The 27,549-nt window shown below is 38.2% G+C and overlaps 1 protein-coding gene across 6 annotated transcripts in view; it reads right to left on the reverse strand.

Annotated features, from left to right (window-relative positions):
• Positions 1-222: 222 nt before the first annotated feature.
• Positions 223-27,549, reverse strand: part of PLEKHA1 (pleckstrin homology domain containing A1) — a 36,306-nt gene continuing 8,979 nt past the window's right edge. For 3 of the 6 annotated variants that reach the window (XM_033149489.1, XM_033149488.1, XM_033149490.1), the window contains exons 2-12: positions 24,590-24,750; positions 19,900-19,956; positions 17,752-17,797; positions 16,925-17,022; positions 16,287-16,418; positions 14,747-14,887; positions 12,787-12,855; positions 8,147-8,211; positions 6,918-6,981; positions 5,141-5,230; positions 223-1,860 (exon numbers count right to left, since the gene is read on the reverse strand). In XM_033149489.1, coding sequence (XP_033005380.1) covers positions 1,540-1,860; positions 5,141-5,230; positions 6,918-6,981; positions 8,147-8,211; positions 12,787-12,855; positions 14,747-14,887; positions 16,287-16,418; positions 16,925-17,022; positions 17,752-17,797; positions 19,900-19,956; positions 24,590-24,730 — 1,224 coding nt within the window. In that variant the 5' untranslated portion in view covers positions 24,731-24,750 and the 3' untranslated portion in view covers positions 223-1,539. Of the gene's footprint in view, positions 1,861-3,825; positions 3,897-5,140; positions 5,231-6,917; positions 6,982-8,146; positions 8,212-12,786; positions 12,856-14,746; positions 14,888-16,286; positions 16,419-16,924; positions 17,023-17,751; positions 17,798-19,899; positions 19,957-24,589; positions 24,751-27,549 lie in introns of those variants that run through there. The other 3 variants (XM_033149492.1, XM_033149491.1, XM_033149493.1) reach the window with 3 other exon arrangements.

Here is a 27,549-nt window from a genome sequence, read left to right on the forward strand (position 1 = left end):
AATATCCAACATCAGTGTCTTAAACCCATTATTTTCATCACTGAAACCCTGAACAAACATCCAGTTTAAAAAACACAATGCACAGCTAATAGATACCAGTATGCTGGCAACGCTAGCGTATCATTTTTTATACATGTTGTGAAATATACCACACAAAATAAGGTTCAAAACCACAAAAGCAAAAATCAGCATCCAATTAACCCCCAAACATTTAACACATCATGAAAGAAGAACCCACAGGCACTTTTAATAAATTTAGTGCACCAAAAGTTACAGGCCACAATTGCATGATTTAACAACTCAGTACCAGTTAACAGCATGAAACAAGTTTGTTTAGACTTTACTAACCCAAATATAAAATGGGAACCATTTAATACCACACTGGGGGGAAAGGAGCATACAGGAGGAGGAAAATCTTAAGACAATAGTTTTAAACTTTTAATTTCTGCGAAGCTTAATATAAAATACTTTTAGTTAAACCTGTAAAAGATTTATTTAGTAGTCCAGTTTCCCTTCTCCCTCCTTAAAAAACCCCATGACACCCTTATTTATTGGTGGTCCATTAATATCCAAATGTGCAAAAATTACAATTTACCTTTAGGAGTGCATAAAAATAGGCTTAATATTCAAAATAGCTGTATTACTCTTTAATTAGTTTCACAGCACCAAATACCAGGAATTCTGAGGGGATTGAATTCTATAGAAGGGCAGTGATTCACAGAGCAGTTACAAAGAAGTTGTTCCAATAAAGTCACCACACTTTTATCAGTGTAAGTGCTCTGTGCCCCTCGCCTTTAGGAATGCTTTTCTCACACATAGAGACAGTCATTTCACGTAAGTTAACACACGTGTATGCAATGTCTAAAATACAGTGCAGGTGGTATTTGTGCCATAAGAATGCAGATCATGCAGCAGCTGCCAAATCTGTATAATCATGGTAGGGAAAATACACTTCATTTCAGACACTGCAGTATTATAGTGTTGTTTTTTACATGAAGACTCTGTGTATAGGAAAAGTACATTATATCAAGCTCTGCTTGTTTCTGTAAGGTTCTGCAGTGTTGAATCTATAAGAAACAACTCTGCATACATATATTAAAATATCTGAAAGGCTGTGCCAGTGTTTTAAGAAAGTAAGTCAACTTGCTTGTCAATAGCCTGAATTAGAGTATAAGTAAGTCACATGTTGACATTTCTTTTATTAAAGCACAAAGATACTACTCAGTTTTGCCATATGGGTGATGAAAAGCAGCTGGTATCTTGCTTATTGACAACAGTAATATTTAATCATTTGTTTTGGCCCCTCACTTTAAAAAGATTTATCATCAGAGTGCAGTAGAAGCAAAAGGTCCGCTCTGATAATCAGTACAAGGCAGCATATGACAATTTAAACATACACAAATTTGAATGTAAGCACACACATATAAGCAACATTCCATTCTTTGTTCTTTCATCCCATAGTCATCTTTGGCTAAAAGTCTGAGCAAGGAAATTCAAGGACCAAAAGCAAATGCATCACTCTCCAAACTCTTCCCATTATTACACATCACTGACTGGAAGGCTTGCATCATCCAGATCCACTGGGCCAGGATCCTGTTCCTGAGTGCCATTTTTATTTTGAGGTTCCATTAGGCCCTGTAGAGTCACTTTGGAAGCTGGGTCTCTTGAAGGGACAGCCTGGATCTTGAAGCTCCCTGGCTTGGTCTTGGTAAAAGATTCGTGAAGTCTTCGCTTCTCCAAGACAAGGGGCTTGGTGTTAAGGGTTTGGACCAAAGGGGGGTTGTGAGTGGTTGTGGAATGTGAGGTGGCTGCTGCTGTTTTTGCAGGACAGGTGGATTCTGAAGAACAGTTGGAATGTTCCTGTAAAGGAGGAATGTTTGTCAGATTGAGCGGGTCATTAACTGCATGCTAGCAACTCATTTCAAACTTATACCTCTGAAAAAACCGAAAAATAAATCAAAGGGGGGGAAACAAAGCAAAGCTTAAGAGCAGGAAGCAGGTGGTTTTCCAAGGCAGCAAAATGTTAAGACTGAGCTTACAGCAGTGATAGCAAGCTGAAACAGCCAAGTCAGGTCCCTAAAGTCTAGCATGGCATCACTTTAAGTTTACCAGCACAAACTAGCTTGGCATTGTACTTGTTTATATAATATAATATAATGCAATTAAAATTCTTGAAGGCATACTTTCATAATTTAAGAACATGTGAACAAATGTTTCCTGAAGTTCCCCCAATAAACTCGAATAAACTATTCAAAAGTGCATGCAAAGTATATTCACATTCAAAAAAGAAGCATAATGGAATCCTTCACTGAAGGACACTTCCTGAGTTAATGAACATTTACACTTTTGTTGACTAAACACCTATTTCTTATTCCTTCACTATTTTGTTCTATAGAACTACAAACTATTAAGGAATAAACTAATTCCACCGGACAATATTCCTCCCAAATTTATAACAAATATAATTTGTGTCATTTCTACATTTTAAATGTATTCTATTGAGTTGCCATAGTCAGATGGCTAGTGAAAGCTTTAACTGAACCTGCAGCATGCCAATCAAGTGACCAGCATTCCATCATATAGTATGGCTTTCTGACAAAGGTCACATGACTACACTGTTCTCCCATTCAATTTTATTGTTCCAGAAAGGTTGCCCTATTATTATTATTATTATTATTATTATTATTATTATTATTATTATTTTGCAGTATTCTGGAACAAGTCTTTCAGAATATTATCTCAATAATACAATCTGGTATTGAAGCTACCAGTGAGCATGGGCTGGTTCAACAAATTTCCAGAATCCCTTTATCAAGTGTATGTGAGGTACAATATTCAATTTTGCGCTCATCACTGTATTATTCAAGACATGAGTAACAGTTCATGGATCTATAATTTAGGATGGTGGGGGCAACACTAAAATATAGCTATTTCTATTGTCTGTTACAATCAGAAGCAGCTCACCTCAATATTCTACAATGATAAACAGTAAACTTGGAGTAGTGGGGGAAATGATAAATACCCCAATAACGAACTATTCACAGAATATGAAACATTCTGTGACACGGAATATGAAACATACAAGCTTCAACTTGGAGTGGTAAGTTCCAATACAAAAGCAGAACCTACAATTAAGCTTCTTTTCTAAAGTGAATACTACATAAACATTTCTTAAAATAAAATAAAATCTGAATCAAAGTAGGGCCAGCACTGGGATAACAGCTTAAAAACTACAATCCATACAACTCACACCTATGAGATAAGACTCACATGTTGTTATGCCTAATGGTTAAAAAGTAAAATATTTTATTTATTGAACTATTTTGATTAACATACAGGTTGCAAGCTGTAACAGCCCCTACATCTTGACCAATGACCCCATGCATATCTATTGTATAAGCCATGCAAATCAGTGCAGGATTTTTTCCTTAATGTACACATATATTTGGCTATGAGGGTCAAGGTGGCTTTTACTTAGCTATCTTTCAAAAATGATAAAATGGAAATATGAACTCTCATGCAAATTAGGTCAGGTTTAGTTCCTAAATATGTATATTTATTACTAGAGCTTTTGTACTCAGTAAAGCAAGCACAGGTGAGCAGAAATTTCAGCACTGTGTGAATCTTTGCCATTCTCAAAAATGGATTTTATTTAGGGGGTATTTAGAGATAGTAAATGTAATGGCCAGTGGGAAGCATTTTAGAAGTTAGTAAATCAATAGAGGAAGCCATGGGATTGACCTCATAATTTTATGTGGTGTTAACAAGTATTTTGGAATTTCAGCCCTCTGGTAAGAAGGCAAGTTTACATGAGAGCCCACATACATGCTGCATTCACCAGTTCTTGGTGTATACCTCTGTATACAAGGATTCGACAGCCTTCTGGCCTGCCGCATCTGGAACACAGTGCAAAGCTAAGATTAGAGTAACCTAAACTTGAGGAGAGGAGGGAGAGAGAAGAAAGAAAGAAAGAAAGAAAGAAAGAAAGAAAGAAAGAAAGAACTGCTGAGAGTCACTAGCTGAGTTATCCCACCACAAAGATTGCACATACAGAGACACACAAATATAGAAAAATATTTGGGTAGCTTTTCTCACCCATAACACATTGATTCCCAAATAGAGTCTCTACTATGCAGTGAAAACCCACTGCAATTACAATACTTCTCCTTGCCAAAGAATGAAGCTTGAAACAAGTGATCAATTGTTTTTAACATATGAAGTCATTCCATTTTATAAAGAGGTGTGAATGCTAATTTTTGATATATTGACAGGAAATAAAAGCCATATCTTGCAAAACCAGAACTGCAAAGCATGGCTAGAATATGGATTGCAAGAACATTATAAATTAAAACATGAAATACAAGATTCCTGTATTGCAAGGGGAATAGAGTAGATGGCCCTCGTGGTCCCTTCCAACTCTACGAATCTAATACTTAGTACCTCTAAATTTGATGTCTGCTGGAAGGTACATCACCACTATCTACAGAGTCCTACAGTTTGTCACTATAGCTAAGATTCAGTTCGGTAATGTTAGAATTGTGAACCAAGCTAGTCACCAATAATGAGGCCAATAATTATCAAAACATTCCATGAAAATCTACATTAAGTTTAGATTACTCCCTGCTAAGAGACTGGAGAGACCAAAAGCTTTCAAAAGGGTTGTACACCAAAGTAATTTAAATCAAGGGTTTATTTGGCATCTCAAGTACAAGATTCAGTAAAAATCGTCAAGTAATTTGACAGAGTTCTGATTAATAAAGAACTACAATAATTTTCAAACCCACCAGTTGAACTCTTGGAACATTAAAATAATACTGTGCAGACCCACAACACATATGGATACTGGTAAGATTAGCATATATTTTAATGTATTTTAATTTTTGTTGGAAACTGCCCAGAGTGGCTGGGGAGACCCAGCCAGATGGGTGGGGTACAAATAAATTATTTATTATTATTATTATTATTATTATTATTATTATTATTATTATTTAATTAAAAAGGCAGGATTCTATGCAACCTGTAATGCATGCAAAGATATTACTCCAGACTTAGGAGGGGGTAGAAGAGCACAAGAAAAGGAAAGAGATTGAATGTACAAGATTCATCACTGCTGATACAGTAAAGCTTTGTAAAAACATACAGAAGCTGCTGATCTTCCAGGTCCTCGCTGTGCTACTATTGCACCAGAAATTGCTTTAATCCAGCTGTGCATGTCTTCTGGGCTATCTGCCTAAAGAAAAAAGAAAGAAAAACTCTTATCATGTGAGTGACAATAAATATATATGCTTCATAAACCTTGTAATATAAGAATATGTCAAGTGCTTTCTATGTTTCTCAAGAAAGAAAGAAAATTGCAATTTGAAAAAATCTTTAATAAGCTTAGGCTGATATCTAAATACTTATGCATGGTTAGAGATTTATTTTATATTACTGATGTAACTACTCACTAATCTCAAGCTTAACAATTACTGAAGTACTGTAGTGATTTCTAAATTTAGTACCTGCTACATAAATAATGAACAAGGAACTTGTGGTTGCTTCTAGGGGGGAAAGTAACTAACGTGAACCATGCAGGGAAAACAATATTGCAATAAATAAGAGATGCACTGCAGTTAGAAATTTAGGCCAAATATACATAGAGAGTGGTATCACATTACTTTGGAGATCCAGCAACACAAAAGTAAATTTTCTAAAGGGAAATCAGGCTCTTCCAAGGAATAGATCAGGTAGTATCTTTGATTGGCAGATCTGGTGTTGTAACTTGAAATGCTCACAGATTAGCACAGCTGGTGTGGTGACCTGCAACTGCTCCATCCCTACCTAGCATTTCAGATCCATTTTCTGTGAGGGAAGTGATACTTGTCAGTGAGCCTGGAATTAAAATCTGGGGCAGGGGGGTATCAAGCTATAACAAATCTAAGGGTCAGAGACCCCAGAGTAAAGAGGACAAAAAATGGTGTAGATTAGACAGGGAATGACATAAAGGAATCTAGAAGTAAAGGTGAGAATGAAGCTTGGAGGAAAAGGTGGAACACAAGCAATAAATGAACTTCACAGTGTTTAAGATCAAGAGGTGCTCTGTGCTCTGGGAGAGGTGAGTACAAGAGATCAGTCAAGAGGCAGGATGGCTAAAAAAGTGGGACAAAGCTGAAAAGGAAGGATCTAAGGAAACAGCTAGATGAGGAGTGATATAATTGAAGAAAAGAGGAGTCAAGGAGAAATAAACAGTATTGCCTTGGCATCTGAGTTAGACTCTATCTGTTCTCACAATGAATTCCTGCCTTCTCAACCCCTCAGAGCATCAACCTTTTTAATGGTGCAATCCTATGCATGTTTACTCAAATCCCACCCCAAAACAAGCGTTCACAAGATAGCAGCCTAAAGGCAGTAGAGCATTGGGAAAGATTACTTAGAAGAAGGCTTTAAAAACAAGTGAAGCAAGCATTTGGTTGGATCAGTTTAGGTGGCTGTATTAATTTGGGTAGAAGGACTGGCTGGAGAATTGCTTTCAGCTCTCTGGCCAAGTTTCAATCTCATGCCAACAGACTTCTGTTCATTCAACAAGACTTTCTCTCCCTCTCCTCTCCCTGTAGCCCTCCATACCCCCACTAATCTGATGCAAACGGCCCTCCAACCCTCCAGAGCAGATTTTGGGCCCACGGAAAGAGGGGAAGGCTTCAGGGAGAATCCACTCTTTCAATAATGTTAGTTCTGCTAGTGGACAGGTACCATTGGCCATTGGCATTGTTTACATGACAGGCATGTCTGTTGGTATATTCCATTGTAAACAATTATGCACTATTTAACTGAAAGGCTGTATGGATATTGTCAGGCATTAATCAAAGGATTATGTGTTTGACCTTTCGATATGCAATAAATTCATTTTCTTACAGAAAAGTGGTTTTCCATAGACTTACCTGTACATAAAACGTTCGAGAAGTTGTTACAATTTCAAATAGATTGTCTCTCATCATTATATCACTGGGGGGGGAAACACGTTTATGGTCTTTAAATATTTTTACCATTGTCTGACATGCACATTTGTATTTCCAAGCAACAGAACACACATAAATAATTTAAATTATATTACCATTTGTTGGGGTGGGGTGTATGCATGCGTGCACACGTACACATTATAATTATTAGTAAGATGCTACCAAGATTATGTGCCTACTCACTCAACTTTCTTGATCTAGCAGCTCAAAGTAGTTATACCATATTGCTGAGACACTAGATACCCTTCTCCTCCCACCCCAATTTTTTAAAAAAGATAACAATGCTGCATTCTCCAAGTGGAGAAATTATTACCTGAGTGGCTGGTGTGTAACTGCACTAGAAGACGTGAAGCCTCACACCAGTGGCAGCTTCTCAGTATTGCCAGTTGCCCAGGGAAGGACAAACATCAACAGCAAAATGATACACCAGTGAAATGATGCATGCTATCAGATTCTTCTGCTGCCTTCCCCCTCCCAGGCACACTTGAGCCAGGACCCCAAGCTTTCACAAATTTAGCATGACAAAAAGACACTATTTAGAAAGCACTCCCAAAACTTTTTCTTACAATACCATAATGGAAACCACCCTATAGCATCACACACAGCAACCGCAGTTTCATCTTTTGTATTTGTGACTAGCACAGATACCAACACAAAATCACCAGTCTTTAAACTGATATTTTGCTTCTTCATTTGCAAAGGACTAGAATCCTCAAGTAAAGGGATATTTCCCGTTATATTACTTTTTTATTATATTTCTATTCTGCCCCTCATCCCACAGGAGTCCAGTGTGGCCAACAACGAAGTGGTAAAAGAATACAGTTAAAAATAAAATAATATCTAAAACATTTAAAACCAACTTTCTCACAAACAACTTTTTAACATATTGAGATATTGCACCCCCTGCTATTTATATTCCTCCTTTCATTCAGATACCCACATCTTCTAACATGATATACTGGCAACTCAGTTTAATACAGCTATTTAAGATCTCACTACATCTATCTAAAAGTCTGCCATAGAGGGTGACTTTAGTATGATGGAAAGTGAAGGAGTTTATTAAGACATAATGGAAAATGATGTGTAGGTAGGCTTTCTTTTTCTAACAAAAGGAGATCATCAACATTTTAGTTTAACCTTCAGAGTCTCACCTTTGTTTACATTCCTGGACCTTATGGACCTCTTTCAGTGGTATAATCCGAAGGGGCTCCTTATCCTGAAAAAACAGATAGTACATAAAATAAAATGGCCAAATTGCGGGAGGCAGTGAAGGATAGGCGTGCCTGGCGTGCTCTGGTCCATGGGGTCACGAAGAGTCGGACACGACTGAACAACAACAACAAGGGTTATCAAGGTCAGGGATGGGGAAGTGGTTTCAATCAGCAGGCCAGATCCTTATCTCCCCATCTCCCCTGTAGGGCAAGATCTGAAGTGGGTGAGGCTGCCCACCTATCTATCACCAAACACCACAACATTGTTAGGCAACATGGCGCTTTGTCAGGACTTCAAAATGTTAGGAGATTTAAGGTACAGTGCCATCAGTATATTGATTACTCTGAGCTATATTTCTCCAAAACATCTGAATCAGGAGAAGTCAGGCCTGAATGTCATGGTGGGCTAGATGAGAGAAAATAATCTGAGCTTGAATCCTGACAAATTCAAGTTTTGGCTATTAGTACATAAAGCCCTAAACAGCTTGAAAGCAGTTGAGTAGAAAAATGTTCAAACACTTTAATCTGCAGAGTTTCTGCTTTTACAAGTGCCATACAAGTTCTGCATCTGTTAGGAGTCTCTGTCTCTCTCATTGTGGCAGCACCACAACTTTAGAATTTCCTCCTTAAGCAGGCATCCTCATTATATTATTTTAGTCACCTGCTCAAAACATTTTTTAAAAGCCCAAGTCTATCTAGATATAAAATTCAGTATTTGCTTTTGAAGTTTTGCTGGTTTTATCTGTATATTACTGAAAATTGCTATATATTGTTTTATGCATACTGTTTGCATTATTTATTTATTTATTATTCTAAATAAATTTCTGGAGGGCACCATGTTGAGTACCCTGAATTAAGCAAAAAAAAACCTATTTAAATTAATGATATAAAATCAATCATTTTGGTGATTTAATTTCCTTTTTAACATGGCTACAAACAAACATTAACCAAAGCAAGAAGGGGAGAAAAAAATACATGGGAAAGAACACAGTTCTGTTTGCTCACACAAGAAATTTGATAGCAGAGCCCAGCATTTGATATGAGATTAGTCCACAAATATTTTATCATGCAGTAAGTAACCCACTTTCTCTTCAGTATGTGAAGTATTAAGTATGGTATCCTAGGGACTATATCAATTTCAAGTTGATGCATGTTAACTTTATAACCACATTGATAACAAAGGTCAGGAAGATTGCTTGCAAACAATCTTTACATTTATACATTTTAAATGCATGTTGATTGGGTTATTTATAGTGGACAGCACAGTACAGCAGCATCACTAAGTTGACATGCTCATATTTAATTTAAAAATAATTAGTAATGACTTCTGAATCAGTTGTAAAGATTACTAAGTTTCTTAGCAGCTTAACATCATCAGTAGTACACTACTGTAAAACTACAGGGGTTCAGTAAATGAATAGGTAAAATGTTCAAAGGTTTGCATTGCTTGCTTGCTTGCTGTTTGAGTAATATGATTAATTACATTGCTTTCTTTTTCTGAAACCATACAATTTGACATCTTTCATCTGCCTTTTTTCATGCGCCATCATGTGGTTATTGAAAGGAAAGCAAAATGCATACTTATTTGGAGGGAAAACCTCATATAAAGTTAATACAGTAAAGTAACATTTCACACGTTCTCCACATACAATACCAAAGAAGTTTCTCTGCACTATCAAATATTAATGACTGCTAGGAATTTTAAGGATCAGATTAATTAAAGTGACATATACAGCAAGAATTAAGACCAAACATTTTTGTATCCCATTTCATTCTCTTCAAGAGCATGCATTGCTGTAGTTGGAATCTTACTTGAGCTATGCAACTCAATTTTATTTCCTCCCATGCTCTTAAGAAATAAACGCAACATAGTGGTAGTTTGTATTTCACCTAACAAATGCTATTTTAATGGAAGATAGCTTCCATCCTAAAACTAAAGCTGTGAAGTTCCCACAAATATCTTCTTAATAGTTATCAAAAATACTGTTCAACTTGAAAATTATGAACTTCTTTAGATAACTGATTGGCTAGCCACATAGTTTCTACCATCAGTAGTCTATAGGTATGGAAGTGAATTCACCTTCAACACAGCAGATAACTAGTGGTGCTTGTTTCCCCACTCTCGAGAAATTGACTTGTGGTAAAAGTCAGTGATGCATGATGAAATAAGATTACTGAATTTAGAAGTTAGCTTTGGGTTAATCAACTGATAACTGCAGAAGACAGAAATCTCTTAGAGTTGATAGAATTGCTTTTCTGGAAGGGAACACTGGAAGATGGTTATTGATCTTGGACCCAGAAGCCAGTCCTGAGAAGGGATGGAGAGGTGTCTTTCTTTCTTTTTTTTATAAGAATTTATTGGCATTTTCATAACAAAACATAAACCCACACCCACACCTACATATATAAATCAAATACAAACACAAATACAATTCTTCTTGTTTACACACTTAAGAAAATGTTCTAGTTCCATATCTTGACAATTGACTTCCCCTACCTTCTCTCCTTCGGTTTTAAATCCATATTCTACTTTAATAACATCATCTCTCAAAAAATTATATTCATTTAAAAAAGTTCAAACCTTAAACATGAATCTTAATAACAATTCTTTAAATCTTAACAAGTTATTCTTATATCAAATCTAAAATATTCTTCTTTCCCTTAAACTGCTGCTAATAACAAAAAATTTCAAAATATCCCTTTTCTTGTTAAAAATTAAAATAAAACTTAATGTCTTAACCCTCCGATTTCAGATTACCATAACAAAGCAGTAATATTCTGTACTTGACACAGTTCACCCTATCCCCCCTCTGTCCAATGTCCTTCTCCATCTTCCACCGGAACCACTCCTCCAATTGTCCTCTTTTCTTGTACGTCCACAGAACCAGACACAGTCCCCAACAGTCCTTGCATCGAGCATCAGGATACACTGTTCATCTTCTCTTGGCTTCTCCCATTCAATGCTGCATTCTTCTATTTGTAAATATCTTAATTTCTTGCCCTTCGCTCCCGAGCTCACACCTCGGGGGCTGGATATAACATTCCTCGCCGTCCTCGGGCTGCCACCACCAAAGGACGTTTCTTTTTCCGGGAATCGCCATGCCATCTCGCTCAATTTTTTAATCATCTCCTTCAGCTCTTTGCCAAGGCTTTCTTCCATAGTATCGAATATCTGGAAGGTCTCCTCTGTGGGAAGTAAATTTTTCTTCATATCCCCACTCAAAACCTTCAATTTCTGATTAAGCAGTTCCAGTTTCAGTATAATAATCCTTTCTTCATCAGTTAGTCCAGAGTTCAAAACAATTTCAAAAACAAAGCCCAACATGGTGAGGACGGGCATAGGTATCAAATTTCAGTTTCTATTTCAATGTTATCCGTCATATAGCAGTGATTTTCCACTTCGGTTCAGAGTTTTCGCAGCCATTTTCTCTGAGACCGGGGCGCAAAGACCAAAACTTTCAAATGGAATATTCTCCATCCTCTTCCTCCCCAAAGGGAGATCTATAAAGTCTCACTCATAAAAAAATCTTGACAATGTATCCATCCAGTAGCAACAGTATCACAATCCGTTATTTTCTTGCCTCCGAAGGGAGACAGGTAGACTTCCTTTATCTAAAGCCTCCCGGGTCGTTAAGTCTTTAAGCTCAGCAGTTAATCCAATTAAGTACTCACGACCTCCGGGCTTCTTTTCCTTTCATCTCTCAGGGAGAACGTCGTCGCTCGTCACGGCCAGTACTCGCCGCTTTTCCGCCCGGTTGGGGCATTTCCCCTAATGGCCCGGCTCCGCGCTCCCTTCACCCCCACTCCCCCTTTACAGGGGGAACGAGGGAAGGGTGCTTAGCCTAGCGGGCCCGCCGGGGAGCCCGAGGCGCAGGACGCTCTTCCCACGCCTCACCGGAGCCCCGCGTAGCGGTGGCAGGGCTCCAACCCCCGGGCTGGACTGGGTCGCCTCGCTGCCGAGGCAACCCAGCGACCGCCCGTGATGGCGACCTCGCCGGAAGTGCGGAGAGGTGTCTTTCTAATGCCTGATTCAAGTGCTGCCCAAGGTGATGCTTCAAGTAGCTTTTAAAACTTCCCACAACATTTTTTTTTTTTAAGCTGATAATGCATCATTGGGAAACTGCTGTTACAAGCATACCAGCCTACATGTACAAGAAGGATGCATCTTAAATCAAGACTTTAATTCTTAACTTGGAATGGAGAAAGTATGGATAGCAACAGGAGAAAATGGAAAGAGGTTATTGCTCTCCTTAGAGATGTACAACTATTATATATGAGAAGCACAAATAATTCAGAGGATAAGGGCCAATAATGGTCAAAGGATGGGAAAGGGATGGACTAATTATTAATTCCACTCTCAAATTTTCAGCACTCAGCATTATAGCATGATCCAACTACATACAATATCCATACAGGTTCTGTCAACTTACAAAAAAAAATGTAAGAGGAATTATGTCCAAGTCACATTTCCAATAAAACTAGTTTCCCATCAGAAAATTGAAGCACAACATTAAGCATTATCATGTGTGTACAAAACATGTTTTCAAAAATTAATCTGACACACGCAATTGGACACCTACCAGTTCAGATTTAAAGTATCCTATCGTGTTTTCATCCAGCTGGAAATACCTTCTTTTCCAGTTCTTCATCTATGTAAAGTAAAAAATTAAATAAAAAATAAACATAATTCCAGTCTAGGGATCATCAAACAGTTTATTCATGGGAGTCTTAATATCCAGGCCATATTTTTTAGCATAGCTTGTAACATTTGGGGAAGAGTTGTCTCTGTATTCATTTGCTGAAAATGGTTCTGAATAGGGCAGGGAAATACAACTAGAACTTGAGGCAACTGAAAGTGAGTCTTTCTACCATGTGACTGAAGGTATTTTCAATTCTTCTTTTCCCCAAAAGAGGCAATTACAAATGGAGCAATTGATAGCTATCAAATAATCAACTTTTTAAACAAGAGCCAGCAAACCACAGGTTGCCCTCTAAGTTGGGAAAGGTCTTGATTTTTCTTTCTGGTTACTCCAAGCAAGATGACAGAGCAAAACTGCAGCTGCTCATCTACTCCAACTGATGTTACTTCCAGCAATCTTTTACCAATGGGACAATTCCAAACAATAGTCAAAGTCAAGGCTGCTTCTAATTGTATTGTTGAGGCAGCTTGATCCAGTTTCCATACTATGGCTGCTCCATCTCATATACACCAGATCATGATGTAAACTGGCCCCTGCTTCTTCTTCTTCTTCTTTGCCTCAGTGTTGCTAAAGTGCTGTATCAGTAGTGGATGATGGTCTAACATGGTGAGTGTGATGTATACTAAAGGCTCAAAATACAGAGGAAATTTTAAGTAGATAGAGTGGGGCTGTATTTTTATTAACATTCTTCTGATCTTGTGTCTGAGCAAATGCAGCCAGGCTTTATTTAATAATTAATTACCTAAAACAGTTTCCCTCTAATGGGATTCTGAGCCTGTAAACAAAAACCTTTTTCTTAAAGTGCAAACAAAATCATTCAGCTGATTTAACTTCTCTTTAAAAATCATTACTAAATCACATGCTACTGCAGTGGTGGGGAATTGAATCTGGCCAGTGGACCAGATCCCTATCTCCCTGACAGCTTGCAGGCAAAATCTGACAAGTGAGTGGATCAGCTATCTGGTAAATCACATGGCATCTGGTGATGATGCACTCTGATGTCCACACAATAACTGGGACTTCCACAAAGGGTATGAAAAGGTCTGCAGGGTACTTTGAAGAACAGTGGTACCTCAAAATTCGAACAGCTCTATTCTCAAATGTTTTGTCTCCAGAATGCCAAAAACCCAGGTGTGCTCCAGTTTTTGAACGCTCCTCGGAACATGAACTTCCGACACGGCTCCCCTGTGCAAAAACCTAGCTGTCGGCCAATTGGAAGCCATGCCTTGGAACTCAAATGTTTTGGAAGTTGAACAGTCTTCCGGAATGGATTATGTTCGAGTTCTGAGGTACCACTGTACTTATCAGCTGTTCGTTGGTGCTTCAAAGTGCTGAGCAGGGTTCTTTTCAAGGAGAAAGTTGCTTGTGCCAACTTCAAGGTTTTCTTCCTACTGAGGTTAGCTATACACAGCCAATCCCTGCTGTCTTGCCCTCCCTCTACACTGACTGGTGGTGATAGAGAGCCTTCTTTGTCATTACACAATTGTGAGCACACTTTAAGGCTCTCACTTGTACACTGGCAGCCACCATCTCTACCTGCTCCTCACCTGAAATCACATGTGACATCAGGAGTAGGACAGCAGGCCATGGTTTGAGGGAAATGGCTTTATGGGCCAAACCAGAACCCACATGGGTCCAAATATGGCCCACAGGCCAGAGGTTCCCCACCTGGGATGCTCCTAAATGTCAGGGTCTGGAAGTTACCAAAGAGCCCTGGAGTTTCCCCTCTTTTCCAAAGAATTTTAACCAGATTCATTCCATTGGCAAAAAAACCTCTCTTGCTTTAGCATCATATAGAACAATTAATCATTAACATCAGAAATGCATCTTAGTCACTTACCACTGCTCCTTGTTTAACACAGTAGCCAGCTTTAATCACAGCATTATCTGGGGGGTGCTTAGCAGAAAAATATGGAAGGTGGCTTTGGGACCGTTTCAAGTAGTTTTTATCACCTTCACCACATTCATTTACCTCTTCTTTCTAGAAATTAAACAAGACTACTTAAGGTAAGGTCTAAAATTCATCATTAATCCCTCCACTACTTTCCCCTAATATCATTCCAGATTATAAATTCCATTTTATTAGAGAAATTCAAGTTTTGAATTAGGTGCACCACTAAATAAATATATTATTTTCAATTTATCAGGGCCTTTATACACTTGTGTTTCTACATTACCTCAGGTTTCTTATATGTACAAAGATATGGCATGTAGCTCATCACGCTTTCAGGATAAATAATATATATAAACCAGTAAGCTGCTTCTACAAATTTGGTAATAGCCCCACCTCCCAAATCTATCAACTATTTCCAACTATCTGAAAAACAAAGGTGGTTTTTTTTGGAGGGGGGTGTTCCCTGTATTGTTCAAGAGCCAGGCCAGTACAAAGTTTACTAAATCAAAATTTCATATTGATTATGCTGTGCAAGGAACATTCCTGATTCTAATTGCAGATCCTTACATGAGGCAACATGTAAGGATCTGCAATTATATGCATAATGAAGCTGCCCCTCTTAGAACTGCTTCTCATGTTATATTCTTTCTCAATATTAGCATTAAGAAGTATAATGTCTAGAATCACTTGGTTACCAGGTTTTATTACTGCTATAGTGTTGATTCACTACCAGGCCCAAGCATATTGCAAATCTACCACCCACAAAACCAGACTCAGTCCTAGCTTAGAACTAAATACCCAACAAATGCAAATAGTAGCACTTCATTCTGCAACAAGGAGTTTGTAAAAACAGGTTCCCCTCCCCCTCAAAAAGCATTTTCATATAGGTGTGTTATGATATACGTACATACATGCACATACCTACATTTAAACATAGTTTTAAGCAAAATAAAATTAAAAATAATATTTTGATTCTAAGTTAAGTAGTCCCATATACACACTGAATACATATACAGTCATACCTTGGATCTCGAATGCCTTGGCTCTCGAACAAATTGGCTCCCAAGCGATCAAAACCCAGAAGTGAGTGTTCCGGTTTTTTGAATATTCTTTTGGAAGCCAAACATCTGACAGGGCTTCTGCGGCTTCTGATTGGCTGCAGGAGCTTCCTTATAGCAAATCAAAAGCCGCGCTTTGGTTTTTGAATGTTTTGGAAGTCGAATGGACTTCCGGAACGGATTCCATTCAACATCCAAGGTATGACTGTACAAAATTCCTGCATATGAAGACTAGCCTTCTCATTTCAGTACAAAAAGCATGTCTATACATGCACACCAATGTACACATTTATCACAACAGAAGAGGCAACATTTGGGGGCAATAGAAATTCCATGCTGCAAGCAATCACTCAACTGGAGGAATAGATGACCAATATCCAAATACTTCTGATAATCAGAGAAGTTGTTATAAAAGGGCACACTACTACCTGAGTAGGGGTTATTATAGGAACACCACCAACAATCTCTGTCCTGTAAGACATCTGCTTCTTTAACCCCACATTTTCAGTGTGACGTGTTGAATTATCAGTGTGAGACTGTGAATCAGTTTGCTTTGGTACCTGAAAATAGTAAGCATTATAAACAGCGGAGCAAGCAAAAACCATTCTAATAATTATATATAGTTATATATCGCTTCAAACATCCCAGAGGCATTCAAAAACAAGTTACAATAATGCAAAATGTGTAAGCTATTCAATTAAACAATATCAACGTAAAATACTAGAAAGTGTTCATCCCAAAAAAAATCATCTAAAAATAATACGAAATATCCACCTGCTCCATACAGGAAAAATAGATAAATATTTGTAGAATATGGTTTGATTTATTGACCTGCATTTGAGACATTCAAAAGTAGGAATTTGATTTCTGTTTCTAGTTCCTTTTGCAGTGTCCCTTCCTTTCTACACCATCTCAATTTTGGCCATAATGTTTTACTAGTTATGACGGCAGGGTAAGCACTAGATATACCTGAAAATGACACAGAAAACCAAACTTGTACTGCGTTTGTACAAGTATAGTGGAAGTCTATGTAGAATGACTCTACCATCCACAAATAATTACTTACTGTGATTTTGGTAGCTTTGTTCAGGACATTCACCCATTCAACTAAGTCTTGCTGATCATTGGCTTGTAGGAAGTATTTCCTCATCCCTGCATTCATGACTGTTCAGAGACAGGAGGAATGGACTTCATTAACTAAAAAAAATATGTTTTTCTTTTTCTAAGCATTTTAACAAAGCTCAAAGTCAGACTGGGTACATTAAGCTACTCCTTATTCCAAGGCTATAGAACCCAAGTTCAATGCTTTAATAGCACATACTCATCTGTCTTAAGTAAATAATTCTGTCTTGTTTTTATATAGTTCTAGATACAGGGGGTAGGGAGTGATGAATGTATTCCTGGTTCTCCTATCTCCTAACACACACACCCCTTCCTCTAATTTTCCAAATAAGTACTGACCCCATTGCCCTTGCTGAACCAACACACCTGTATGATGGGAGGGGGAAATACAGAAAGAATAATCCTATTCTGGTTTGAAAACACCAGAAGTAATTTGTCCTTTTAAACAGACTTATATTTATAAAAATGCACAAAAATAATGTTTAAATTTTCAAATTATTAAATATACCATTGGTAACTGCCACTTGTTGCTGTACGATCAACAATTTTGCTAATTTAGATACTGCCAATATGTAATCAATAAAAAGAAGTACCGGTAACTTTTCTTCTTAAAATTAGAAGGAAATCTTAAACATGAATTAACTTGAATTCCAAATAGATATTTCCACTTGTATTTGATAAGAAATGGGCAGAACATATCCTGGTTGCAGTTCAAAACAACAACAAACAACAACAACAACAACAACATTTATGCAGTCTACTAGAACTTACCAAAGCAGAATTCTGCCTTTGGCCTCAGTTTAGTTGCATCACTAACCTAAAAAAAATATGACAGAGTTATATACATTACCATAATAAAAAATATCATGTACAACATAAAAATGCCTTACAATACAACTTGATTTGTTTGTTGATTACAAGCACACATTACACTAGTACACAGATCCACATAAAACACCAGTGAGCTATGTCATCTCTACAAAGGACTCTAGAGATGGAGTAATTCTGTGGTAAAGGTAAAGGGTGGGGCCTGCAAAGAATGGAAACACATGTAATATTATCCAAACTAAACTTATTCTTTACTTTAACAAATCAATCCTACCATGGCAGATTGGGAAAAAACAATTTTCTTTACTGGTCGGCAAAAAGGCTAGTAGCCTGTGTTGCCATGCTGCCCACCAAGCGTAGAGCTTCCTTTCTTCTGCTTCCTTAGCAGGCTAGTAAAAAACTTTGCAGGCAAGTTACTTCTGTGGGCTTACTGATATGACTGAAAAAATGGCAGTTTATTATTATTTCATTTGTATACTACTCTTCATAAAAATCAAAGAGCAGTTTATACAATAAACATGAAAATATAATAAACAAATTAGCGAGCCCACATAAGGCACAAATATAAACATGAAAAAAGTATTTTTTGTACCAGCATTTTTCTTAATGTATTAAAGCTCCTGATTCTGAACTCTTGGACTTCCAAAAAATAGATAGTGGCTTTTCAACTCTTTTTCAACCCGTTTTTCACATACTGGTTTCTTCCTTGGTTCTGTGACAAATGTTTGTGCAGTTTGTGTAGTGGGAAAGACCGAGAAATCCAAAACAGGCTGGAAGCAAGGGAATCAGAGATCATTTAAAGGCCTTACCAGTATGTACAAGGAGCTAAGAACTTGGCATTTCTGCACTAAGTATTGCAATGTTTCATGTTTCACAACATTTAAATTTATTTTTTCCAATATCTACCCAGAAGGTAGTTTCTTTTTAATATTGCACTGAAATGCAGCAAAAATGCTTCCACATATATTAATACAACCTTTGAATAGTAAATCAGTGATTTGAAGGGTAGATGTAATGAATTCATTTATTCCCTATTGCCTGCTTTTTTTTTTTTACTAAGGATATTTACCAAGTTGAAAAACTATAGAAGATATATCAGACTAAAAACAAACATTAAATGCTTGCTTTGTGTACTGAGGTCTTTCCCACATAGAACCCCACCCCCAAAGTAAATAAGATTATAAATAGTCTGACTGTGGGATACAAATACTCAAAACACAATTATATCAAAGCTGTCCACATACTCTGCACTCTCTTCCCATCATACTAGTTTCACTCATACTCCAGCAGACAATTTAAGAAGCTTTCATCTACATTACAGTACTACCTCGGGTTAAGAACTTAATTCGTTCTGGAGGTCCGTTCTTAAACAGAAACTGTTCTTAACCTGAAGCACCACTTTAGCTAATGCAGCCTCCCACTGCCGCTGCACCGCCACCATGCAATTTCTGTTCTCATCCTGAAGCAAAGTTCTTAACCCAAGGTAATATTTCTGGGTTAGTGGAGTCTGTAACCTGAAGCGTCTGTAACCCGAGGTACCACTGTATTTACTTTCAAAGAAAAAAACTGTGGCTGAATTCAGACATTAACAACAAAACTATGACCTAGTCCTACATGAATGAGCTTAAGACTCACAGGCTGATGGACCCCACTCTCCTCTGGAGTGGCTGCAAGAAGAAAAGCAGCAGCAGACTTTTGAACTGATTGGCGGTACATCCACATCTTGAAAACCCATGTAGTTTTTACTATGGTTCACCAAAACAAGCCAACTATAAACCATAATAGTTCAGAAACCATAAATAAAAATGGGCTGAACATGACACATGCATGTGTACAAACGCTACCCAATTAGATAAAATGTTGATTTGTAGTAGTAAAAATTATTGTGAGCATAAAGTACTGCAACTAGTTTCAGAATTCTGACTTTCCATTCTTCCTGTTCAATGTTCTCAGAAACAATAGCCAAAGGCAAGACACATTGTTCCACATATAATTTACTAGCTATATCTTAAAGAAGTTACTCACATCTCAATTGCTTTCAAAGTGTGTTAAGAATTTGGAAATGCAATCTTTGGAGGAACACATACGTACCTTTGAAATGTAGGTAAGTTTAATGGCTCCAACTGGCGGAGATCCAGAGGGAAGGTTCTGTAGTCAAGAAAATAACTTTTATTTTATTGTGCAGTGCTATCAGTTAAAACAAGATATGCCCAAATTTTCAAACAATCACATTAAAAAAATCGCTCAAAAAGAGAATATTTCTTTAACATGTTCTTATCTATTTGATCTCCTTTATTAGAAAGATAATTGGGAAAGGAGTACGACAAGGCTGTATTTTGTCTCCCTGCTTATTTAACTTATATGCAGAATTCATCATGCAAAAGGCTGGACTGGATGAATCCCAAACCGGAATTAAGATTGCCAGAAGAAATACCAACAACCTCAGATATGCTAATGACACAACCTTGATGGCAGAAAGTGAGGAGGAATTAAAGAACCTTTTAATGAGGGTGAAAGAGGAGAGTGAAAAATAAGGTCTAAAGCTCAACATAAAAAAACTAAGGTCATGGCCACTGGTCCCATCACCTCCTGGCAAATCGAAGGGGAAGAAATGGAGGCAGTGAGAGATTTTACTTTCTTGGGATCCATGATCACTGCAGATGGTGAAAGCAGTCACGAAATTAAGAGACGCCTGCTTCTTGGAAGAAAAGCAATGACAAACCTAGACAGCATCTTAAAAAGCAGACACATCACCTTGCCAACAAAGGTCTGTATAGTTAAAGCTATGGTTTTCCCAGTAGTGATGTATGGAAGTGAGAGCTGGACCATAAAGAAGGCTGATCAGCGAAGAATTGATGCTTTTGAATTATGGTGCTGGAGAAGACTCTTGAGAGTCCCATGGACTGCAGGAAGATCAAACCTATCCATTCTTAAGGAAATCAGCCCTGAGTGTTCACTGGAAGGACAGATCCTGAAGCTGAGGCTCCAATACTCTGGCCACCTCATGAGAAGAGAAGACTCTCTGGAAAAGACCCTGATGTTGGGAAAGATGGAGGGCACAAGGAGAAGGGGACGACAGAGGACGAGATGGTTGGACTGTGTTCTCGAAGCTACTAACATGAGTCTGACCAAACTGCGGGAGGCAGTGGAAGACAGGAGTGCCTGGCGTGCTCTGGTCCATGGGGTCACGAAGAGTTGAACACGACTAAACAACAACAACAACAACAACAACAAATTAGAAAGATCTCCCTCCAACACAGAGGGAGGAGGGAGGAGCATTGGCCCCAGTCCCATCAGCCCTCCAGATGTTTTGGGACTACAACTCCCACAGTCCCTCGCTAACAGGACCAGTGGCCAGGGATGATGGGAATTGTAGTCCCAAAACATCTGGAGGGCCAAGTTTTTGGGTTCCTGCCCAAAGGGAAGAACAGGGAGCATTGGACCCAGCCCTGCGAGATTCCAGGGTGAAAGGTGAAGGAAGGTAAGGAGCTGGGCAGCAGGCAACTTCCACCCATTATATACTGCTGGGTGAAGGCACCATCATGCTCTGGTCCTAAAGATGTAACATTTCCGGAAATTTTGAAGCTCAGGGAAAAACGGAAATTTTCGTAAAAATTGGAAAAAATGCTACATTAGCACTTCTTTTTTCTTTTCCAGATTGAAAATCATTCTGTTACTTTAGAAACATAAAAAATAAATATGGCCAATTTTAATGGGCATAAAATTATTACAACTAGCATATTAAAATATAGTGTATCCAAACAATTATTACAATCAGAATTTACTTTTAAACTAATAGTTATTTGTATTTGTAACAAATGGAGCAACAATCTCCTGAACTGTTTACTAGTTTATGTGGAACAAAAAAAACTCCACAAAACAATTTTTAAAAATCCAGAAGTAACAATTATCTTTCCTCTCCACAGTATTTAAAAAAAAACATTCTCATAAAAAGAACTGAAAAAGGAAGTGGGACTAAGTTTCAATGAATGGGCATGAAATTTAATCAGAATCATTTTCTGAGCTGTAATTGCTCTATATTTTCTTTCAGTGCTTTGAGGTCTAGTGAAGAGGAACAGAACTAATGCATACCACACACATGCAAAAACAAAACTGAAACCTTTTTCTTTTCTGGTGACAACAGCACCTCCTGAAGGAAGAAATGTATCTTGTTCTTGCATTGGAGAGTTCAGTTTGTAACCTAGGACTTGCTTGTCCTCATAGAAATTAGAATAATCCGATACCATACATATTTTTTGAACCCCTTATCTTAAAATGTTTTATTCATCATGTTAAAATAAAACATTCCATAATCTATTTTTGATTTTTTTCAATTTTTTGGGGGAAAAAAACAAAAAAGGCTTCAGGAAAAAACCCGTTCTTTTCCAAAAAATTTCAGGTTTTTTCCGGGCCTTCACATCTCTATCTGGTCCTCAACCCAATCCTGGATGATGTATTGATATATCGCCCAGGCCTACTAGCAAGTAGACATGCACACCAAATACAGCTTTCAGCAAAGCTCTGAGGCTTTGTTCAAAAGCTTGAAATCCACATACAAGAAAATATTCTAAGAACTAGTAATTGCAATTCCTTTCTCATTCTTCCCTCTGTGTTATGCCAGCCAGCTTAATCCTGCTTGTTTTTGGAAATAACTTCCTTAATTGCACTTGTTTCATGAATCTGAACACTCCACCTCCTTCTGTATTTTAGCTTATTTTATTTTATTTTTAATTTAAGCAGATTTTTCTTCTGGCTGATGATTTTACCCTTTCTAGATTTTGCTAATTTCTGTAATTTGAAAATAACCCTGGCAACCTGTCTGAATGGTGGGGTAGAAATCTATATTATCTGGCCCAGCAGCACCTTCTGTGTAACAGGATGTTGCTACTATTGTGGTTTGTTATTTTAAAATAAACTCCTACACTAAAACAGCTTGCCACCATCAGTTTAAAGGATTAACCTTAGCAAAACCAGTCTCTGACTGGCTCTTGATTGTTACAACATATTTCAGGTGCTATGATTCATATACACACACTAACACGCACCAGAATTGAAGTACTGTTGCCACATAAATCAGGGGTCTGCATCTTTTGCAGAAGTGCTCCACTGATTTCCATGAGTTTTCTCATGGGGCTCAATATGGTTAATAATTCTTTGATTCTGGTTGAATCCAGTAAAATCCAAAGATTCTTACAAAATGGGCACAATGGCCACAGCCCTTAAATTGACACGTCAAATGTACCTAAGTAACCAGGTAATCATCCTTTGTTTTCACCCAGACATCATGTGCACTGAGCCACCGAATTCTTTATTTTCAAGTAAGTTTGAAGTTCAAAACTCAAAGTTTAAGTGTGAAAATCCTGACAATACCAACAAAGTTGTCTTTCTTTGCTAGATTACAGCCTATAAACCTAAACTGCCCAAGAGCCACTTTGAAAAGGAAGTTGGGGTTGGTGGGCCAAAGCAACACCACTGAAATGCTTGCCAAGATCTATAAACAAGTCTACTTCCAATTCCACCTTTTGTCTCTTGGATGTCAACTGTAGAGTGGATGACAAACCTCAGTACAAATTTAGCCCAGAACCTGCCACTTGCTGACCATCAGCATTCAATCACAGTCTTCACACCCCAATTATTTGAGTCTCAGTTTTATCTTCAAACAAATGTGTCTAGGACCATAGCCTAAGGCAGGGATCAGCAACCTTTTTCAGCCATGGGCCGGTCCACCGTCCCTCAGACCATGTGGTGGGCCGGACTATATTTTTTGGGGGGGAAATGAACGAATTACTATGCCCCACAAATAACCCAGAGATGCATTTTAAATAAAAGCACACATTCTACTCATGTAAAAACACCAGGCAGGCCCCATAAATAACCCAGAGATGCATTTTAAATAAAAGGACACATTCTACTTATGTAAAAACACACTGATTCCTGGACCGTCTGTGGGCCGGATTGTGAAGGCGATTGGGTCGCATTTGGCCCACGGGCCTTAGGTTGCCTACCCCTGGCCTAAGGTATCCAAATTTCAAATGGTAAATCATTTGAACCATGAGGATAGAATCACAGGGCAAAATAAGAATTTAACAGATTATGTATCTGCACAAAGCAGTGCTGTCAAGTATCCCGTTTTCCTCGGGATTCTTCCTTATTTCAAGCAGTTTCCCACTGCTCTCCCTTATTTTTTATTTCCCTTAAATTCCCCGTTTTTAATGGAAGCAGCTCATCCCCTGCTGGGCAGGGACTGGGTGAGAAGACCTCGCCTACTTGAAGAGAAAAGCCTCAGCCCTCAAAGCTAGTGGGAGCCGTTTCCCGTGCTTACAGGGGGTGTATTCCTCCCCGTGCATCAGCCCCTATCCGTTGCCACCGAGCCCCTCAGCCGGCCAATAGGGTTAGCTGGCGGGCGGAGCCTGGCTGCCTTCGAGCAGCTTCTGCTTCCTGTCCTGTTTTGATGGGATCAGACAAGAAGATGATGGGGCTCCATCGCGCGGAGCACATGGCTGCCCTCCTCTTTGCTCCGCTCCGAGCCCGCTTGGAGTTTACATTGCTGCTCCGCCCACTTTTGCTTCTGGCTCCGCCCACCACTGACATGTGACTGTCCCCGGGATGGGTGAGAATGCTGATCCCGTATTTTCAAATCCGAAACTTGACAGCTATGGCACAAAGAAAAGTTGAAAGGCACGTCAATACTGGCAGAATTTTTCCTTGAAATCTCCCAGCTCAATTCAATCTCACATCATAAAAAGCATGCACATTTAAAAGTATCTTGAAATGTTTTTACCTGTGGATTATCCATGTACCATACCAAATTATCTTCTCTTGTGTCCAATATGAAGTATCTCCGCAAAAACTTTCCACTATTTTCATTTTCTTCAATGTCTAGAAAACCACAAATACGATTTTGGCGATCCACATAAGGCATTTCTGAATTTGGACATTACACTGCAAAACAAAGAGTAGCAAATGTTTACTGTACTAGCTGCACTTAATCAATACTGTTTCATTACTAGTTTCATCTAACGTACTTTCATAGCTTATTTTAGGAAAAGGTGATACTCAAATAAGCAAGCAAGAGGGGGAATCCCCACTGAACTTTATAAAAAAAACAAAATAACATTGTGATTCACTAAACATTGCCCCAAACCCTGTTTTTCATGAGAGCACAGCAAGATATTCCAAAATAGATGGGATACTTGAGAATATTTCCATATTGGCCCGAATATAAGCCGTACCCGAATATAAGCCACACCTTTAAAATTGGAAGGGGGGGGAGAGAGAAATAAAAAATACCCGAATATAAGCTGCTCCATTCGTCGCTGTTCCCGACTCCATACTGGGCTGGGGGGGGGGGGCTGCACTGCACTGCTGGCAGCCTTTCCCCTTCCTCGCTCTCTTCCTTCCTGGCCTTGGGGGAGAGGGTAGGGCAGGCGCCACTTTGCCACGCTTCTGGCACTCTTTGCCCAGCGCTCCTGGCTGCATACCGTAAAGTCACGTATATAAGCCACACTTTAACTTTTCCTGGTTGGAATTTGGGGGGAAAGTGAGGCGTATATTCAGGCCAATATGGTACATTATACTCAGAAGCCTAAATAATGTTGAAACTTACAGTCTTCACATAATTAGAATTGCATGCTTCAAGTGCTACCAAGACACTTTCAACCAAGGTATATAAAACAATGATAGTGGATTTATTCAGTTTCTAGAATATATTAAGAGATAATTGTGCTAAATCATTCTTTCAAAAATCTTGCTGGGGTTTAAACCCTTTCCACAAGAGCAGTTGTAGACTTGGTTCATCAGCAATGTGTTGCATGTGAGTGTTATATGAAGTTTCTATATTCTATTTATGCTTATTATTTTTTTGACTTTTCAACCTCATAGAAAGGGAATGAATACTGATAGATAGATAGATAGATAGATAGATACTGGAGAGGAAGGAAGAGGTGAGGCAGGTGAATTAGGGATAAGGAATGAGGGGGACATGTTTGAATGCTTGATTACTTTTAATTATTGTTTGTTTGGACTTCTCATCCTCTAAGCTTTCAATTAAGCATAATCGTGTTAAGTGAGTCCTTCTGGCACAGATACAGTATTTTTTTGGGAAATGTTACAATATTTAAGGAATATTATAGGCTCAATCTAAGTGTTGGGCTATGACCTGGAAGACCATGGTTCAAATCCCCACAGAGCCATGAAACTGACTGGTTGTCCTTGGGCCAGTCACCATCCCTTAGTCTAAGCTACCTCACAGGGTTGTTGTGAGGGTGAAATGGGGAGCAGAACCATGTACACCACCTTGAGCTCCTTCAAAGAAAAAAGATGGTACATAAATGTAATAAATAAATAAACCACACAGACTTAATCGGGTAAGTCTTGGTACAACTTGCTTTCAAGCAAATGACTGAAGCTTAAGGCAAACATGCTGCAGATTCAGCCACAATGAATCTCTCCACACATTATCCTAGTTGATAGGGACAAATGGCACTTCTATTAAGCTTGTTGATAAACTGAAAAACAGAGCAAATCTCAACAACCCAAGGGCATCACAAATTATGGCAATACAACTCTCCACCAGTGTTAGAAATTATCCAAGCCCCAGGTGTATTTTGCGACTGGTACGGATCCAATTCCAACCACGTGGAGATCTCTGGATGCCAGGTTGGCAACTGGGAAAAGCAAAATGTCACCTAGAGAACGATCTGAAATATTTTCCTTGAAGCTTCAATTTGTTTTATTCTGGATTATTTAATCTGATGCTTTAATGTGCTGTAAACCACTTTGGGATTTGTTCTTTAAAATATAAAGTGGTATAGAAATGAATAATCATAATTGTATTAACCTCCATTGCAAAAATAAAAGGTGCTAAGACATTCCATTGTGGCAACCATAACCTTGGTTTATGACAATTAGATTATATATCTGAGTTTCTAACACTGCTCCTCTCGACATTTGGCTCTACAAAAATGTATGGCTCTCAGTCCAAATACAAAATGTTTATATTGCCTGAAATATTTCATGAAAGCTGGTATCCATTTTAAGTGTGTGTTCATGCCAATGGTATTTTGATTTAATAACTCATTGCTAAGCTCTTGTATCATTTGTTTAAAAGTGAGGAAGTATACATGTAGCAAGTTAATAAAAATATTTAAACAATGATGCAAATAAGCATATATAATCTCACAGACAATATGAACTATATTCAAACTTTTGAGATGTCTTAACACCACTCATTCCAGAATGCAGTGGACTGTGGAGTTATAATTATACCATTTGTTAGAACATGTTACAATATTTCACCACAATGCCTTGGAGCCATAGACAGAAACAGTGTTATTGGGAACAAGCAGGAAGGAAGAGAGAGAGAGAGAGAGAGAGAGAGAGACCACGCACACTGGTATAAGGATAACCAAGAAATACTTTGCATACTCCAGATCTTCTAGGACAAAGCAAGTGTGGACACATATTCAGCCATTAGATTCTAAAGTTTATATCTGACAGGTTTCCTTTACTACCTATACCACATCCAAGCAGCCAAAAATTTGGGCTTGTTTTATTTTCACTCCATTATGAAGCAAGCCATTATATCTACGTTTGGGAATTCTGACAAATTAGCCAGGGCCATATAATAATAATATACTAGCTAAAATTCTCTGCATACAATCTATAGCTTTGTGGCCTAGAAAAAAAAGTTAGTTTTTATTTTATTACTCAGGGCCAGACTTCTACGGCCTTTATTTTGGG

Source organism: Lacerta agilis, chromosome 5 (assembly GCF_009819535.1).
Source record: "Lacerta agilis isolate rLacAgi1 chromosome 5, rLacAgi1.pri, whole genome shotgun sequence".
NCBI classification, from domain to species: Eukaryota; Metazoa; Chordata; class Lepidosauria; order Squamata; family Lacertidae; genus Lacerta; species Lacerta agilis.